This window comes from Festucalex cinctus, chromosome 13 (assembly GCF_051991245.1).
Source record: "Festucalex cinctus isolate MCC-2025b chromosome 13, RoL_Fcin_1.0, whole genome shotgun sequence".
Lineage (NCBI taxonomy): Eukaryota > Metazoa > Chordata > Actinopteri > Syngnathiformes > Syngnathidae > Festucalex > Festucalex cinctus.
The window spans coordinates 12,847,849-12,865,810 of NC_135423.1; the positions used below are offsets into that span (position 1 = coordinate 12,847,849).

At 41.0% G+C, this 17,962-nt stretch overlaps 1 protein-coding gene across 2 annotated transcripts in view; it reads right to left on the reverse strand.

The window, feature by feature from the left end:
- Positions 1 to 17,962, reverse strand: part of LOC144032958 (membrane-associated phosphatidylinositol transfer protein 3-like) — a 64,002-nt gene that overhangs the window by 19,213 nt on the left and 26,827 nt on the right. For both annotated transcript variants that reach the window (XM_077540550.1, XM_077540549.1), the window contains exons 4-10: positions 14,557 to 14,627; positions 14,115 to 14,338; positions 8,354 to 8,543; positions 6,839 to 6,979; positions 6,181 to 6,368; positions 2,140 to 2,303; positions 1,827 to 1,997 (exon numbers count right to left, since the gene is read on the reverse strand). In XM_077540550.1, the coding sequence (XP_077396676.1) occupies positions 1,827 to 1,997; positions 2,140 to 2,303; positions 6,181 to 6,368; positions 6,839 to 6,979; positions 8,354 to 8,543; positions 14,115 to 14,338; positions 14,557 to 14,627 (1,149 nt within the window). The remainder of the gene's footprint in view (positions 1 to 1,826; positions 1,998 to 2,139; positions 2,304 to 6,180; positions 6,369 to 6,838; positions 6,980 to 8,353; positions 8,544 to 14,114; positions 14,339 to 14,556; positions 14,628 to 17,962) is intronic.

The window sequence follows — 17,962 nt, forward strand, 5'->3', positions numbered from 1 at the left end:
GGTTAAATAAGCCATCGTCTTCCCCAATAAAGTGAATAGCTGAGGCGATTATTATACTGCATGCTTTTATTTTGAAGATCTGTCTTTTGACAGGATGTGTTACGCAGACGTTGCAGAATGAGAGGGTTAACGATTTGAGTTAAGAAGAACTTACATTTTGGAATATGTCTTGCCGTCTGCTGAACCCTTTATAGGTCTATACAAATTACAAAATGCTTCGGATAAGTTGACTCCAGTAAATGAAGAGTCGAGTCACATATTTTCTCGGAAAACCAGGGCAAAATTTTGTTTAAAATAATAATCATTTTGTACAGTATAAGATAGTAATTTCATTAAAAAGTAAAAATAGAAATAACATACGGTCTCTTTGTTGTACTTCTATGTGTAATGTTATAAAATCACATCGTAATTCAAAGTCCATGTTTCATGGGTACTATTGGCTTTTACAGAACATCAACTTACCCCATGGCCACCCGGATGCAAAATCAACGTTCCATAACATTTCTGAATAAATCATTTTTCTCAGCATGTTTCTAAATTCAGCTGCAGGCGTGTGCGTGTATGCGACTTTGCCTGTGTGCTAGATGCTGAAGAAGGCAAAGAATAGGACACTCTAAAGTTTGTGGGCGTGGAAGACCTTCAAACTACTTTGAGCGGTGCTGTAAAATTAATCCTCTAATTCATTTTCCACTTGAATGTGCTCATCACTTATTAAACTGTAATTATACTTTAGTGGCGAGCTGTTGATGCTTTGCCGGCTTTTCATCCTTTGTACGACCACCTAAGTGGGGAGGAGAGCGCAACGTCATTTAGGGCCTTGAGTCCTGTCTGTCAAGAGTTTTCACGCACAAATTGCTAACTGCCATCATGTACAATTGAAATGAAAAGGACAAGAAATAATCCACAGAGTCAAAAAAGTCCACGGCACACTCGGTCACTTGCAGTCACACGCGGAAATTTCACTACTGTAATCTGATTTCTCCCTGGCAGCTATTCACAAACACCACCACCTTGCACAATAGGACTACTAGAAATAATCCACAATCAAAGAAGTCCGCAGCACACACCGTCACGCAGTTGACATCTCATTCAACCAATGTGATTGATCTTCCACCAAGTATTAATGAACGCCGCTTTCACATTAGGAAAAAGCAAAATGACTTGCAAAAATCCACATTGTCAAAAAATAGGTCTAAACAAGGACACATTACATGGGCATGATATATATGCTTGCTATGATTACTGCGATTGCTCAACATGCCAGTTATTCACGATAAACACCATTGTGCATATAGTAGAAATAAACAAAGAATAGGAATAATCCACACACAATTTACGCAATCACTCCTCCTGCCAATTATGCATTATGCATCATAGTGTAATAAAAAAAAAATGATTAGAAATAATCCACAGAGTAAACAATAATGTTCGGTCAAGCAAAATGTGTCTATGGCTCATGTCACCAGTGATTCATAACCATCACCTTGCACAATAGAAATAAAAAGATATAAAACACATTTTGAAATAATCCAGAGAGTTAAAAACAATGTCCATTACACTTTTGAACAGATGGAATTGAGCAACATACTCATCATACAGTCAATGTGATCACGCTTTTTGCCAGTGACTCAGGATAGCCATCACCATGCACAATAGAAATAACCACAACATGTAGAAATTATACAATTAAAAAAGACCACACCATGCTCAATCCTACATACTTCCCACAGAAACACACAATATGACTGAGAATAATCCAAAAAGTCCAAAGGACACTCATGATTGTGCAATGTACATGTGTTAAGATTAATGTAATCAATCCTCACCTATGACCAAGGAGCGCCCGTCGCCCAGAGGGTGGCGTTGGTAGCGTGGCACGGCGAAGGGGGGCAGCTTGTGAAAAAGTGGCTGCAGCAGAGGTTCCAGCCGGGAGGCCGAAGGGTCCGACGGGAAGAACAGGTTGAAGATCTGACAGCAGGCCGGATGCAGCTGATGCACTGATACACAGGCACACGCTCGTTAGGACACACGGGAGCAGATTTTGCTTCTTTTTTTTTTTTTTTTTAACAACTTAAATAATACTAAATAATACAGACAATTCCAAGCCTGATACAGTGTCCAAGCACAACTAATACTCACCCTGGACGGCGGGCAGCACTGTGCGACGCATGGCCAGCACCAGACCCAGCGGACAACCCAGCAAGAAGCAGTCCGTCACGTCAAAGTCAAAGCGTCCGGGGTTGAGCAGCAAACTGGGGCTGCTGCTACTGCTGGCGCGAACCTCGCCGCTCTCCTTCATCAGGCTGGAAAACAAAGAAAACACGCAAGGAATATCATGACAACCGTCTTGTACGCTTCAAGGATACGCTGCAAGATGGCGCCCACCACAGCTGACTACATTTTACTACAGGGAAAACGGGGAAACAGACTTGGAAACTTAATTTGAAACCTTGGGCCTTGTTTGAGAAGTCTAACCATGGCTTGAAACCCGAACTCTGATTTGAAACCTTAACCCAGGCTTGGATCTTTATTTGAACCTGTAACACTGGTTTAAATCCACAATTTGATACCCTAACCTAGACTAAACCCTAGGGCTGGGTCTAAAATATCAATGTATCGATATCGACACGATATTCCTTTTCATAGCCTAATATCATTTCATAAAACCACAAATCGCTACTTTTAATACAGTTCCCCCGCCTCCGTAAATTAATGTGCCAAATAGGGCTAGTCAGACGATTACCGGCCTTCAAACATCCGCCAAAACAATCAGCCAGTTGAGCTAAATGGCCGATTATTTTCCCCTCAACACAATAACCGAAGAAAGCCGAAGTTTCCGACGCTGTGAAAGTACCCTGAATGCACCATTTTGCTTGCGTAGCATTAGCAACTAGCAAGAGTGTAGCGCATGTTATTCTGTTGTCCCAAAGTGTCCTCTAAAGCTGTTTAATGACACGCAGTTGGAGTTAACTGTAAAACTAAATACACAAAGTTAAGAATTACAACCATTGTATATTTAAATACAAAACATGCTTCGTTTTAAAACATCGCTAGCCTAGCGCTAACAGGAAGTTAGCAAATGCTAACGGGAAGTTAGCATCGACTTCAGGAATGTTTTTCCTTCAAATAACAAATCAAATCAGGCCATTCTGAATCTAATCGATTTTGGTAATCTGAATTGATACCCAGCCCTACTAAACCCTAATCCTTGTTTGAAACCCCAATTATAAAGACTAAACCTAGTTTAATACCCCAAATTGACACCATAACCCTCGTTTGAAACCCTAACCCAGACTTGAAACCCCAATTTAATCTTCTAACTAGTTTGAAACCTTAACCCACGCTTGGAATCCTAAATTGAAACCGTAACCCTGTTTGAAATCAGGCTCAAAAGCATAAATTCTTTTATTTTACTTTTTAAAACTAAAGGTCTTCAACGACCGAATGTAACTGAGTTTGTTTGTATTGTAAATTGCATCATCGTGTAAAAACGTGTCTAATGATCACACTGTAGTCGTAAAAATTAGCATCTGGGGCTCGCACTTGTTTTAACATTCTGTGGCAGTTGTCAGCGTCTCGCATTCATGACTCAGCCACAAAAAACACACAGGCGCTCACACAAACGCACACCACACCACATCCAGCTTGAGGGCCTGTGTTCATCCTCCGCAACGACCCCGTGCTGACTGACAGAGTTTCTAGCCAAGCCAATGTTTCCATATTGACTCACGTACAAGAAAAATGGATGAGCCAACTTTCTGCTAACATCTTCAAGTCAATATTGTTAAACTTTATTCTCGATGTGAATGCCAAACTACCTGGTGTGATGATGTGAATGTCTAATGTTGTGTTTTCACAACCTTTATTAATCCAAAGCACCCATTTTACAGAAGAAAAATGGGCTATAATGCAACTCATCAAAAAAATTGGTCAACACTAATTCAACAGTATGTTCATACAGTAGCTAACAAACCGATAAATGGCAAGTGTATAAAAGCAAATGCTAGTTTAAATTTGAATCAACTTCCAAATGAGCCATTTTACATTCAGGACACAAATGAATACATTTTAAAAACACTATGACAGTGCCCAAGTTAAATGAGGTTAAAAGACTAGACATCTAAAATGGGATTTATGAGCGTTCGTGAGCAATGTGCAAAAAAATACGTCTGTGCAAGCTAATTAGATGTGAAGTCACGCATGTAAAATACTTTCTTGTTGGTATCGAGAGGCTTCCTAGTGGCCCAGTTTTGTACTTGAGGTACCCATCAGAAAAGCTTTTATTACAGTCATTATGACAATGTGCCTAATTAACACATTCACTGCCAATCCAGGAAGAAAATATTGACATTGACGTCTTTTTCCGTCAATGCCAGTGAATGAGTTAAAAAGTCTGTGTTACAAATGGTATGCAAAATGTGTCACACTAAGGTGCAGTAGTGGCAAGAAATGAAGTGAAAATACTTGGAGCAGATTTGTTCAAATGTCGGTGCTTTACTTTTTCATTTGTTTTTCTGACAACTTTTTACTTTCACTCCATGATGATATCTGTACTTTTTACTTGTGACTTTATCAAAATCAGCTTGTTACTATTTCAACCTACTCAGATGACATGACGAAAAAAGATGTAAATAGAGAGCATGAAAGTCAACCGCGGTTAAGATTTGATCAAACCCGTTCAGTCACCCATGCCATTATTTTTCTTTTATTTGTTTTGCCTTGCTAGATCTCCGCTAATTTATTTGTAGATATTTGAACACAAGAAGCAGCAACACATTTTACAGTAAAAGGACAATACAACAACACTGCGAGGCATCTATTCTTTATCAGCTGCTAAAAAAACATCTTTATTTTGTCAATGTTAAAGACATTCTTCACAACTTGTGGGATAAACAGTTATAGTTACTCTAACATAACTTACTAAAACAGCTGTCTGCATTTTATTTTTGTAATGTAATATTAAGTAAATATTTTCAACATAACCACCACATCATTACTTTTACTCTAATAACAATGACAATTGTTATTTGTTCCACTATACAGTGTCAGTGCTTCCAAATGACCTGAATAAGTGAATTAAATTAACGAGGACAAAGGAGGAATGCAGATTTTGCTCACATTGTTTTTCACCATAACTCTTAGTTTTTAAGTGAGCTACACTTTTAGGTCATGGAAATTGCTCAGTTAAAATTAATTCACCATTTAGATAGGTTAGTTACACATCAGAATATTAGGCCAACAGGAAAAAAAAAAAGAAAAAAAAAAGTTTGTTTCTGTTATGAATAGATTTTTCAATTGAAAGAAGACATTTAGTAACATATACTGTATACACATTTTATGATATGATCAGTTGTTGTTCATTTAACTTTTATAGGTGTCAATATAGTCACTTTGGACTTGAATGAAACTTGAAGGTTATGACCAAGTTGCATATATGAACATATGTGATTTACTACCAACTCAGCATATAGGTAACCTTCATACATATTTTTCTAGCTATGGTGACTATGCTATAGTGACTGATATCATGTCACATTTTATCACTATTACTGTATGCGCCTCTTATCAGAAACTGCATGTAGGTACCAGCAACGCTAATCTGTGCATCAAACACAGCTCTGCCTTATGATTTTTCCTTGACATGGTAGTGGTTCTTTGTAGTCATTTTTCCATAATAAGTCTCCTTTAAAAAAAGATTGTGACAGGCTGTTAGCAACAGAGGGAGGCATCTAATACGAGCGGGTAATGTGCCACCGGTCGTGTCCAGCAGGGAAAAAAAAGAGCAGAGGTTAACCTCTTTCATACGTAATCACAAGCCAAAGGTGAGAGCTGCGACATTCCGTGTGAATTAATGGGATGCCATCTGCAGCCGATATGTTGCTTGACCGAGGGTGTACGACACAAAGTGACTATTTATAGCGCAGACAGGCGGTTGAGTGAGTGAGTGAGTGACGGTGGGGGACGAGATGCAGCCAGTCAGGCTGCAAATATTGATGAAAAGCAGGAGCCAGACGGTCCAGGTAGACTGGGTTGAGAGCGGAACGCCAAGGTTGGAATGTGAATACCAAACACACTCGTCACATACAGACAGCTGGAGAGTGACGTAGAAAACGCTGGCAATACCGGACGGCAGATACCAGGTGTGTTGGAAAAATTCCACAAGTCATTCTCCAGGCTCACCTGGAAAAGAAGACGTGCTGTCCGGTAGACGACGTGTCGCCGTCGTACGAGTCGCTCTGCTTGCGGCTGAGGGGCGGCGCCCCCTGGCAACGTCCTTCATTGGGGGCTGAGATGTCGATGTTGCTCTTACTAAGCCTTTTGCTGGAGCTTAGACCAGGACTGGATTCTCCTAGTAGGCCTGAGTTTTCCTGAGAGAACATGAAAACGCACACTTAGCATGTTAGCATTTTATCAATTCACGTTTGTATTGTAATAGTAGCTGACTACAGGGCAATATCTTAAATATCTTTTGGACTTTTTGCATTTTAGCATTAAATGAATTATCATCAGTCACAGACCACACAATATATGATGTAGAATCCTTCTCAATTTGTCTTAGCACATTTTGTACGGAGGTTTACTATTATGCCAACTGTTAGCATGTTAGCATTCTATGGATTCTCATTAAAATTGCTATCTGACCAAAGGAGATGGCATCAAATCCATTATAAATCGGCTTTGGCATTTTTCGCAATTCGGTTGTTATCGTTCCGTTTGTTAGCATACCAACTGTTAGCATTTTAGCATCGTATCAGTTTTTTAAGCATCTGACCACAAGACATGATAATAACCTGATCTGCCTTAGCGCTTTTTGGACTCGGGCTGGTTTTATAATCACCTTGAGGCTCTCAGTGCTGTTGTTCCTGCTGCCACTGGTGTTGTTGTTGTTGTTGTTTGGGCTGCCAGATCTCTGCTGGTTGCTGAAGCACAACGCATCAAAACACAACACGCCACCCACGCAGTCGCCCATTAGGCACACCTGCATACAACAGGCAAACATATGCTTTAATGAACCCCCGCCACATTTTTAAAGGAAGGATTTTAACAGACTCCAGGGGTGTAAATGTTTGTTGTCTAACTAATGAAACTGGAAAAGTAAGTGTCATGCTATTTCTTTCATCACTTCATAATATTGGTGACAATCCAAAATTGAAGAAAAAAAGATTATACCACTTAAATCTACAGTTAAATATATGCAAATTATGTCAAACTTAAAGGCGCTGTCTGCCAGTTTCACTCTGGAAAAGGCACTTTTTAAATACAGGATGCACACACTTTAACTCCTTTTCGGTCTACTCCTCTAGGTTTAAGTTAATGTATGGTTGTGATTTTTTTAATTTACCTCCAACCTGCAGCCTATATTTTACCATTTTGTGTTTGTTTTGTCAACAACGGGACGTTTCTGGGTGGTGTCTGTGGACAGACGGTTGTTTCCCCCTCCACCCAATCGCAGAGCGGGGGTTGGAGTGGGCGTGGCTGGAGCGGCGGGGGGCGTGGAGGCAGACGGGTTGTTTGTTTACGAGTAGAGTGATTAGAGTGATCAGAGGCAGGGGGGCGGTGGGCAGAGGCAGGGGGTGTGACCGTTGAGCTCGTGTGGGTTGAGCCATGGGAGGCGCCCATTTTGAATTGTTTGTTTACAAACAGAAACGGTTCGTTTACTAACAGAAACTGTCAAACCTACTGACAGGCCCTTTAATGTCACAGATTAATTTTAACCTACGTTATGCATAAAGCAGTGGAAACATTTGCATTTTGATGGCACAGGACCTATACATAGTAAGTTCCCTTGGCAGTGTACTGTATCATTGACTTTAACCAGTGACTGGGTTCCAACTTAATAGTTTAAAATGAGCTCCTCTGGTTAATCATTCGTGTATTCGCCTGGTGTTCCCATTGCTTGTACCGAGGGTGATCCATTACAATTACAACAATTAGCAAAGACAAATATAATAATCAATTCTCTTCAATACAACCCAACACTCTGCAGTAGTGTGTAAAAACGAACAAATGGTAAAATATATGTACCACCTCTGCGCTGTCACAAGAGTCAAACTAATCAAGGGTAACAGCCACTGGTGAGATTGTAATTATACCTTTATTGTAATCACCTTAGCCTCTTTTAACCTGCAGCTCTTGATTCTGTATTTTGGTTGATTGGCTAATCGAGACTGTATCGACCCCCACAAAAGGCTTTTGTGAACAATTGCTGCTAGAAAAAAACTTTGGATGGCCATTCAAAAACAAAATCCCTCAACAAACTTAAGCTTTGACAACAAGTGACATCACACATGAATATTTGGCAGCAAAAAAAGCACAAAAACCAAAAACATAAAGCCAGAGCAAATCCACTCACCTGTCCAGAGAAGCCCTGCCCGTCGTCGGACTGCAGGAAGCTGTGGTAGACCTGGTTGGCGCGGGCGATGACTGTGGCGACGGCGTCCTGGTAGCGCGGCGAGACGATGGCGAGCAGCGGCAGGGCGGCCAGCGGCAGATGGTCCACACTGCTCGACACGCAGCTCTCGTCGTAGCTGTATGGATTAAGGCTGGAGGAGCAAGGAGGGGACGCACAAATCATCAACAGGATCGTAAATCTTTGGAAAGAACAAATTTGGGATTAAATTTTTTTTTTTTTTTTAAATACACACAGAGCGCTGCCGTTCTATCAGAATGATGACATAAGTCCATTAACTTAATTCAGTACAATAAATAAATAAATACTGGTACTTCAACCCAATTTTAAATGAGCATCATGAAAATAGTCTGTTAAAATGGAATCAATTAAAGCAAAATACTAGCTTCCTTTTAGGCGTCCCAATACTTTTATCTCGGTGGTTCAGATCAGAAGAAAAAGCTTTGTTGTGTCACAAAGAATAAAACCTCCTTGCACCAGTGAGCGCCTGCATGTGTGTGTCAGCCAAGTTGACTTTAATGGATGTGTGCGCCGGTGTGATAGCGCGGGGGGGAAAGATGGCATCGCCCGACACGCTCCCCTTGCACCGACTGACTGTCAACGCCATCCATCAGTCATTGGGATTACAGGAAGTGGCAGCGAAGCTCGGCCAAGGCTGCAACGCGTCACTGGCTGAGGGGCGCTGGCTATGTGAGAGCATGTTCAAGCATTGATACATAATGTGAATTCACAAATCATTGTAATTGAATCTTCAGCCATCTCGTAGCATTTTCAGCAACTGAGTTGTCTGCCACTATATGTTGCCAACATACAGTCGAAAGATAACATTTTTCAGCGCATTTAATTGATATTTAATAATTTCTCACAGCACACCTGACGAGAGCAAACACAAGTCTAGATTATCTTCTCAAATTAGATCAAGGTCTACTCAATCCACTTTATAATGACATCATTAGATGTTCCGTGTTCTTTTGGACATACTGCATAAATCCATGTAGCTATAACACATTTTTCATAACGAACACAGACACTCGAGAAACAATTAACGGTGTGCCGCCTAATAAATGCGCAAGAAAAGAGCAGTTCTCAGTTGCTCTCCGTCTCCTATCACTTCCGCTTGTTAATAATTGGTGAGCAAATTTATTTGAATTTTAAAACCCTGGCTGGTGTCCCAGCGGAGCAGTTCTCGGGAAGACCGCGCAGCTGTGGAGCGGGGCAGGATGCCTCACGATGCGTGGACTGTGTGATGTGCAGCTGTCTGGCATGCAGGACGCATCCGAAACCTCTGGAGATGCCGTTTGACTGGCACTCTCTGAGGCCTCCTTTGTGAGAGAGATTGTGCTTTTTTTCTTTTTTTCTTGAAGCATAGCTCAGGCATGCTTGTAAGATAATGGGGAACATGTACATACTTTAGAAAATGTGTTGTGAATGAAGTGAAGTACGACACAGCAATACTCAGTAAGTGCTATTAAAGTTTCTTACTGATCCTCACTAGCTGTTAAAAGGGCTTGTCAATATCAGTGGGGGGTGAAACGTCACTCATTTGTTTTAGGTAAGAATTCAGTAGGTCATGTTTGTGTGCTTTTGTTATAATTATTGTGATAGCTTCATGAACAATTAACACTTAAAAACAAATTTTGCCACTTGCTGTCGACTGAAGATGACATCACCTGTGCTCAGTAAACAGGTAGCGACCAATCATGGCTCAGTTTGCTGACCAAACCTAGAAAACGGGTGAACTGTGATTGGTCATTACCCATTTCCTCAGCACATGTGATGTCATATTCAGTCGACCGCAAGTGGGAAAATGTGTTTTTAAAGGTATTAATTGTACATGAGAAATATTGAAGTTATCAAATTAATTCTGGACAAAATATTGTTTTGACTGCTGAAAATGTCTGAATGAGTCAAGTATCCTTTAAAGAGGGTGACAACATACAGTGTCTGCTTCAAGCTGTTTACTACCACTCCAAGTTTAAACATAAAACAAAGAGGATTACAAATTGTACATTTAAGTAAAGCACAAAACTTACAAAAGTGTGCTAGCTTAATGCTAACACACTATGCAAAATAGAAAATACCATAGACGGCTAACAAGCTAGCATAAATTTTGTGGTAGTTATAAGCCTTTAAGCTTGGCTACTTGAACACCTAGTCAGACAATACAAAAAGAAAAAAAACAAACAAAAACAATATATTATATATAATATAAATAGAAATATATCATTATATTCTTTATCCTCAGAGAAAATCGACTATAACTACTACAGCTCGTCAAAGCGTCGTGAAATTCTTTTTTTTTTTTGTCTTATACTGCCCCCATTGGCCAAGGCGTTCGAGTGACTTCTTGATCTCAATCTTATTTTCTATTAAGTTCTCTTAATTCTCATTATAGAGAGGCTTTCGAGATGCTCTTGCAGGTCTGATGAGGGGTTCTGAACACGGGGATCTTTTAACAGCAGAAGATAACCCTACCAATCAACCTGGATACTCTCACTGATGTTAAAAGATAAAACATCCTACACGGGGGTGGGGGGTGGGGGGGGGGGGGGGTAGCGCTGAGTGTCAGCTTCTGGCTTAATTGCACTCTAGAAGCAGAAATACAAGGTAATGTGCTCCTCGGCGTCTCTTCATTAACAGCGTGAGACTGTAAATAGTCACAGTTGTTATTCGCTACCTGCTAGAATAATGAGAGTCCGAGCTAGAACTCCTCTTCCTGCTGTTCCCTTTTAATCCGTCCTTCGGGCCTTCTCTCCATCCTCACGCTCACGTCAGCTTTTTAATAGTCCGACTGTTTCTTTTCCATCAAGGTGGCATGGAGGCGGCGGGCAGGCGCCATACGCTGCTGGGCGTGAAAGGAAATCAATGTGGAAACCTTTTGCCGTTAATTGGCCGTCCAACATTTTCGACTGTTCAGCCTTTTGTCAGATTATGTTCTGGTTCAGACACCAGCATCAGTGATGCTTGCCTGAGAATTTGAAACCATAACCTTGGCTTTTAAACTCTAATTTGAAACCTCATTCCTTCTTTAAATCCTAATTTGAAAACACAACTGCCTTGAAACACCAATTATCCGGACTTGAACCCCTAACCCCAATTTGGAACACTTATTGTCACTTGAAAAACTAATGTTGAATGAAACCCTGATTTGGAAACCCAAGTATGTGTTGACTCCCTAATTTAAAACCCAAACTCCTGGCCTGAACCCCTAACACTAACTTGAAACCCTAAACCTGGTTTGAAACCCAAACCTAGGCCTAAAAACCTGAATTTGTAACACAATATCCCACAAAATGAAGGAGTTAAAAGGTTGAAGGTTTAAAACACCAACTTTCAATCTTAACCTTGTCTAAGCCTAATTTGAAGAGCATAGCAATTACGGTAATATTTTAAGCTACCTCCCCAAGTCTGCATGTTTGTTTATAGATAGCCGAGTTTGTGTGGTTTTGACAGGTTCCCTTCTGCAGCTCCTGTAGTTAATAAGATAATAACGGCAGGCATCTCAGGGGTCTCCAACAACAGAACACACTAAGAAGATTCTCCACAGGGATGCCCGACAGTACACTATTCCAATCACGTCCAAAGCAGCGTGTTTATGTGATACTTTTTTTTTTGCTTGCGCCACCTCCGCGCCATTTCTTGTTCAGCCAAGCTGCTGGCTGCAGCGAATGGATATTAGCCAGCGACGGCTTCCCACCTGTTCATCCTATGTTTGTGTTTGTGTCGCACCAGCCAAATGAGGCTCAGAACGCCCACCTGAGCAACACTGTCTTATCAGATAATGCCATTTCTAACACTCTAATGATGTTAACTGTAATGGCCGCTCGTACTGCTGATAACAGTGGTTCTGAATGTGAGGTTCCCACCCCAGGCCAGCAGGTTTCTGCAAGACGTAACTTGGGGTCCACAAAGTGTCACACTTTGAAATTGAAACCTTGCTTAAGTGTCTTGTTTTTAACTTTGTTACTGTTTCATTGCTTTTAAATTATATTTTTAGATTTTCAATTGTCTTACATTTTATGTTGGATAAAAAGAAAAAAAAAAGTTAAATTGGCTCAAAACTTCACAATCACTTAAAACCCTACTCAGAAAATGTAGCCCTTGCCTAAAACTCTAACGCTGAAAACGAAAACCTACTTTGAAACCTTAACATTGGTTTGAAAGCCCAATTTAAACCCGAGAATGGCTTAAAACCTCAACTTTCAACCACACTACTTCGAAACTATTCACTGCTTGAAACTGTAACCGTTTTGAAAACTGGATTGAAACCGTAACTATGGTTTGAAGCCCTATTTTGAAACCCAAATGTTGGTTTGAAAGCTAAATTTAAAATGCCCACAGTGGCTTGAAACTCTTTGAAATTCTAACCATGGCTTGAAACTCTATTTTAAAAACCTAACCCTTGTCTTAAACCCTAATCCTGGCTTGACCCCCTATAAAACCAAACCTTGGGTTGAAACCCTAATCTAGGCTTGATACCATACTTTGAAAGCCAAACACTGATTTGAAACCAAATTTAAACCCCAACCAGGGATTGAAAACCTGGCTTTGAATCTCTAAGAATGGCTTGAAACCCTCACCGTTGTTTGAAATCCTGTTTCGAAACGTTATCAAAACCTCAGGTTTAACTGCAGCATTAGAATGCAAGGGTCGTTTGCTTAATGTACAAGGGTTAGGGTTTCAAATGATGTGACACTCCTTTCTTGGAAATCTATTACAGACGGGGTTGGACTGGCCATCTGGCATACAGGGCAGTTGCCCGGTGGGCCGGTGTGATGCTATTCAATTATTATTTGCCTCCTTTTTACCCGGAGAGACCGACCCACAATTTAGAAGGACCAGCCCATTCATCTATTTACAATATAGAGATCAAACTGAACCAATAATCATCAGTAGTAAGAGCTATGTGGTAGCCAAGTGTGGTCAGGAATCAGGCTGGGCCGGTGGGCCTAAGTCAAAATGCCGATTATTTGTGCCAGTCCAGTCCTGATTACAGACTTGAAACCTCAACCTTGGACTGAAACACTAATTTGACAATCCAAATCCATGCTTGAAACAAACAGGAGTGATGATAATTTCCTGCATGCCAAGCAGTCACGTGAAAATACAAAATTCCGTCTCAACTCTGACAGGAACATGTTTGAAATATTTCACGCGTGGACGACTGAACGCCGTGACGTGCACGTCAAGCCTACGCGGCAGTACGGCACCCAAAGGACTGCTCTGTTCTTTCTGCACCGCCGAACACTTTCTGTCTGCAACCATTCAGCCAAAACACACTGAGCCTTAAAAGCAAACGACGCAGTCCAAATGTGGAATGACATCATTAGCTCCTTAAAAAACAAAACACACACAGTCGTAAAAGGCTTCATTCGTCCTCATATATTCAACAAATTGCGCTGCAAAAAATGTTTTATTGGATGCGAGACTGTATAATTCATAACGAGGGGCGAGCTGACATCAACCGTCCACATCCATTAAGAAAAGAATGCCACAAATGAAAGATGAAGCAAATCAAACATCAATTAGCATTGAATCTACGGTGATATTTCTGCCGGGGAACATTAATTCACATCCTCCTCTTAAAAACGCCCAAAGGTGAACTTAATCACTGAAAACACGGCACCAATATGAAATTTTAAATATCCTAGTCTATTGGAGCAGGACCAAATCATTGCAAACGTAAGCAGAATGAAACACTTACTTGGACACCAGCGAGAAGGCTTCGGCGCACACCGCAGGGCACGGCACCAATTTGATCATCACGTGCTCGGCGGCGGCCTGGAAGTGCGCCCGCGTCACCTTGTCCAGCACGGATGCCAGGGTGGCCACGTCGCCCGCCTTAGCGCTGGGGTCGCCGCCCACCGTGTCCAAGATGTTGCCCCCGTGTACCACCAGCAGCAGCACGTGCGTCCGACATTTGGAGTTCTACACAAGACGGGACCGATGTCTCGGTCAATCAGCATGTGGCTCGTTACCCAAGATTTTTTTGTACTCCCTCTTCCAAGTAAAATAATCATGTGTTTGTGATCACAAGGCGGTTCTGCTTCAAACTTGTCTACTGCATAATGTGGTGTGTTACGCTACTCTATGTTTTGTAATCACGGTGAGGTTCAATGTTTCGGATGCGAGTTCTAAGTACGTACCTCGCCGTCCTCCAGTCCTTCTATGCTGCTTTGTGGGGCACAGCGTGGATCACCCAGTTGATATAGACCCTCTGTAAGGAGATGATAAACATGGTAGGTCAAGGGTCAACCATAGAGAGAGAGGTGAGAGTCAAGTCACACACATCAACAATCTAGGATTTGCTTGGTAAAACTTACAAAAGTCTTGACTTTGACTTGAACTACCTGCCTTGACAATTCAGGCCTGTTTACATTTGATAAGAAAAGTATTTTTTTTTGTATAGCATGCGCAAACTTGGCAAACCACCATTATGCTGTTACTCAAGAGTGTAGAGGCCCAGAAAAAAACAGTAAAGCTTTTTCACGCAGAAATTCTAAGTACATTTTACCAGTTTATTTAAAGGGGGGAAAAAAAAAGCTACTCAAGAGTTGAGGAAAAAAAAAATCCACAACCTGTGGGGAGACAGCCACTCTACCACCTGAGCCATGCCACTCCTGCTGTGTTAGTATATGGATGGTGTCAGGCAGAATCCTTGTACCGCCAAGAGACCCAATTTTCGTCTCATTTTGGACACACCAGCAATGCAGTATAGTGGTAAACAGCAAGAGTGGCATGGCTCAGGTGGTAGAGTGATTGTCTCCCAAGCTGAAGGTCACGAGTTTGTGACTCAATGCTTGAATAACTTTTTTTTTAAGGAACTGTCAAATGTGCTAAAAACTCTCCTTGAATTTCTGAGTGAAAAACCTTTACTGGGTTCTTTGTGTGGATGGAGGTCCAAAAATTGTTACATTTGGATTCTAAAATTGTGTTTTTGACAAAATTGTGAAAAAGAGAATGGCAACATGCAATATTTACAACTCAAACAAAATAGATACAACTATGACAGCTAATCTCATCTTTCACAATAAAACACACAGCTAATAATTAGCTACGCTAATGTCACAGTTAAGCTAACCGATAGCTGGTGAAATATTAGGAACACTTCATGTCAGTTGTGCTTTTATTTGAGAAAACACAAAAGTAATACACAATAGTAATTGTGAAACTTAGAAAAAAAATGTGATTGTGAAAATGATACAGATACTTGCCAAGTAGCTAACGTGTCAACATATGCTACTCAGAAAGTTAGAAATGTAAATGGCTTTTGTGTGAAATTTCACAACAGCAATGTACCGTTGACCAATTGTTACATGGCGTGTTAATTTCATGTGAAAATGTCACCATATGGTGAAGAGGACTGTTCCAATACCAATTCTACATGAACTAAGAAATTTAAATTAATGGTCAAATGGTCATAATATGAAATCTGACGTTTAGCTCCTTATTTGCGAACAGCAATTTGTGAAAAAGGTGCTGAGATGTAAATGCTACATGAATTTCACTCGAAAAGCTGACAATCCCTAACTTTTTTTGAGTAGCGCATGTTGTTATTCCTTAGCAGGATTATGACTTGGCATTCGACTTGCTTATTCAAAAGGACATGATTCAAATTGCTTGAAATTTAGTGGAGGGACGGAACTTGATTTGCTTGATTTTTCCACCGTAACCTCAAATTTGCTTGAAACTTGAAGGTTAAGACTTGACATTTAGTTAGGACTTGACATGAGTTACTCCCCCCTCTGCAAATGGTTATTGATCTTTGAACATGGTCGATATTACACTAATGCCTCTTGATTTATCTTCATTGTAGACTGCAGACTGGATGTTGCTACTCCTATTTGGGCAGTTGATAAGCGTTTTTTTCCCTTCCGCTATAGAAAACCAGCCAAGCTCCGGAAGCCTCTGTACACTGTGTCATCTCATTCCGTTTCCTCTCTAATTGGATGTTTATTTGGCTTTATTCTATTGGTCACAGACTGGCACACACAAGGGAGCTTTCTGCACGGCAACACTATTTTTGGTCACAAGGCAACAGAAAAATCAATGAAGGGAGGCTTTCTTTGTTGCAAAAAAAGTAGAGGGAAAGAAGGAAGGAGGAAAGCGGAAAGTTCCGGCATTCCCAGGAGGGAAAACCTTGTCAGGTCCCACAAAAGGACTATTTCAAGATGAGAGGTCTTTACATGCTTGGAGGAATAGGCCGAGTTTAATGGCTACAACTAATAACGCAGCCATCTGTTCACATAAGCGTGATAAACGGATTTCAGCATTTATTCTCGAGAGGTTGTGGTGTGTGATATGGCAAGAGTTGGTATCGATATCCAATGCTAGTATTCCCGATGCAGGTACTCACACGCATACTTTCACACTAATGGCGTGTCATCAAATGGATCCAACACTGTAATATTTGGTAATGATACCCAGTGTGTAATACGTAAATACAGGGCCAGTTTCACCAATGCTAATACAATTAGGGTTGGTGCATAATCAAATTGATCTGATGTTTCAGTATTTGATATCTAGCTGGAAACCAAGTAAATATAGGGTAACTTAAGTATTGTTGACATAGATACGAGACATCCTAATCATGGTGGATGCATCAAATTTTCATCAGATACTGCAAGACTTTCATTTTTGCCTTCTTGTTTTACCTCATTGGACAATGTGAACAGTGAGATTACAACTGAACACCACTAGACATTATTAGAGGCATCTATTAAAGTGATAAAGAAAGGGCTTGTTGTAAAGATGATTGTAATCCATAATCTGTGTCACGGGAAAAATACACAGATAAGTCGCCTTGAAGCCAAATTGACAGTCTCAAGTGTACAGATAATGTTCCATTCCTGATAATTGCTGCTGTGGTGACAATGTGCCACTGGCTCATGCCAGTCGCCGTCTTGCTCACAGCTCCTGACTTGTCCTTTAAAATTGGCACTAAAATCACTGTGATTGTGTCATTAGGTGAAAACCGGCTCATAAAACTATTCTATAGAGACTTAAGTACTGTTTAAAAAAAAAAAAAAAAAAAAAAAAAAGTGTGTGCACTAGGAATGCTAACGCTAACAACAAAGCACACACAGTGATGGCAAAATGCCCCGAATTCTTCTCCTTTTTTAGCTAGTCAATGACACAAACAGGATGGTTCAAGTTTCTAGAGTAGACTCTGGAGGACTTCCGTGATCCGAGAGGAAAGAACAGCTTTAGCGTGTGAAATATTGATCCTCCGTTTGGAGCCCTCTCGGTACAAACGGCATGACTAACGCGTTCACAACGGCCTTGTAAAACGTGATGTTTCTAGCGTGCTTCTTTCCCATTCGCTATAGTTTCCCCTCAGGTCTCTCGCGCCGTCGTGGTGTCACATTTATCTTGTGTAGCCGAGCAGATGGTTGGGAACAAATGCCGCAGGAGGACGGAGACGTGAGGAAAGCCAGCCAGCCAGCGAGGGATCGAGAGAGCGCTCTTCTTCATCTCAAACGTTGCCTGGTGCGACCTGCTCCGCAATTGCAACATGGACCTAGTCTAAGTGCAATTTCTGGAGAAATTGCG